A 1263-nucleotide genomic window follows, 5' to 3' on the forward strand; every position below is an offset into this window, starting at 1 on the left:
AAAAAATCTTACCAACCCCAACCTTTTCTTCGCTAATGTACATTTATTTTTTCACCAGAATGGCATGCATCTTATTCTTTCCATCTCATTATTTTTATTTACATTTTATAATAATAATTTACAATACATCTTAGTACAGTGTCTTCCATTACAAGTTGCACTCTATGGTTGTGCAGATGATAATGATTGTGTACCTGCAACGATGAGCTCTAGGTTGAATGAGTTCTGTCCAGCTCTGTTGCTGGCGATGCACGTGTAAACTCCTGCATCTCTGCTAGTGACAGGCTCAATGACCAATGAGTGAACCCCGTTCTCCCTCACCAGCATCTTGTGGGAGGGGTCTGGACGGATGGTCTGGCCATTCAGCTGCCAGATGAGGTCAGGTGTTGGCAGGCCACTTACCTATGTTTGAAAGACAAGTCAATCAATTGTTTTCAGCAAAATTGGTTCTTTCCCACTCTTCTATAAAATGTCAATTATGGTGCAATTGCCTCTTTTAAAGTATTTTCAACCTTAATACTAGTGTTTATGTCTGGTTTAGGGTATCTGGTGGCTGTATGCGTGCGGTTCTCATGGGAAATCAGTCTGTGCACAATGCCTCAGCTCTTTTTCAACAACTCTCACATTCCTGAGAAACACAACACCTGCTCCACCCGAAGGTGTGTCAGCAACAGACCACCAGTCAATGTGTCTGTGTGTTCATATTTGTTTATGAATGTGTGCATGTGTTTGTGTGTTTACGCGTGGGGCCAAGAGGGACTGAGATGCTCGTTTGTCCATCTACATTTGATGTGATGTTCCTGAGAACTTTCATGACGTTTGTGAACACACTGCTCAAGTGCCGTTCCCCTGGGTGTGCATATTCCCTACGTGATGCTTACAATGTCCATCACACATCTCACTACAGCCAACTTGAGTGCGTTCATGAATTGAAAGAACAGACTGTTTAAGTGAAAAAGCAGAGAACTCGAACTGAAAAAAGGCCCTTTGATTTTAGACCTCCTGAACTGCATCTAGGGACATTGGTGGCCTGGAAAGTTTGGAAAGCCTCAAAGCCAGAGGAAATAAATCGGTTCTATAAATACCATTGACATTAAGGTCGCTGTGCATGAGTGCATTACTAATCAGGGTCTTTTTATAGCATGTGAATCCCTCTATGTCACAGCGAGCCTTAATTCTGATATACACAGATCACAGCCAGACATGAGACAGAAACAATGTAAAACTACAATTAGACAACAACATGAGAGAGAGAGAGAGAGA

General features: G+C 42.1%; 1 protein-coding gene across 1 annotated transcript in view; it reads right to left on the reverse strand.

The window, feature by feature from the left end:
* Positions 1-1263, reverse strand: part of LOC107601945 (palladin-like) — an 11584-nt gene that overhangs the window by 3940 nt on the left and 6381 nt on the right. The window contains exon 6 of the mRNA XM_016294313.1: positions 195-402. Within this exon, the coding sequence (XP_016149799.1) occupies positions 195-402 (208 nt within the window). The remainder of the gene's footprint in view (positions 1-194; positions 403-1263) is intronic.

The sequence above is a fragment of the Sinocyclocheilus grahami genome, unplaced genomic scaffold (assembly GCF_001515645.1).
Source record: "Sinocyclocheilus grahami isolate Dianchi unplaced genomic scaffold, SAMN03320097.WGS_v1.1 scaffold315.1, whole genome shotgun sequence".
NCBI lineage: Eukaryota > Metazoa > Chordata > Actinopteri > Cypriniformes > Cyprinidae > Sinocyclocheilus > Sinocyclocheilus grahami.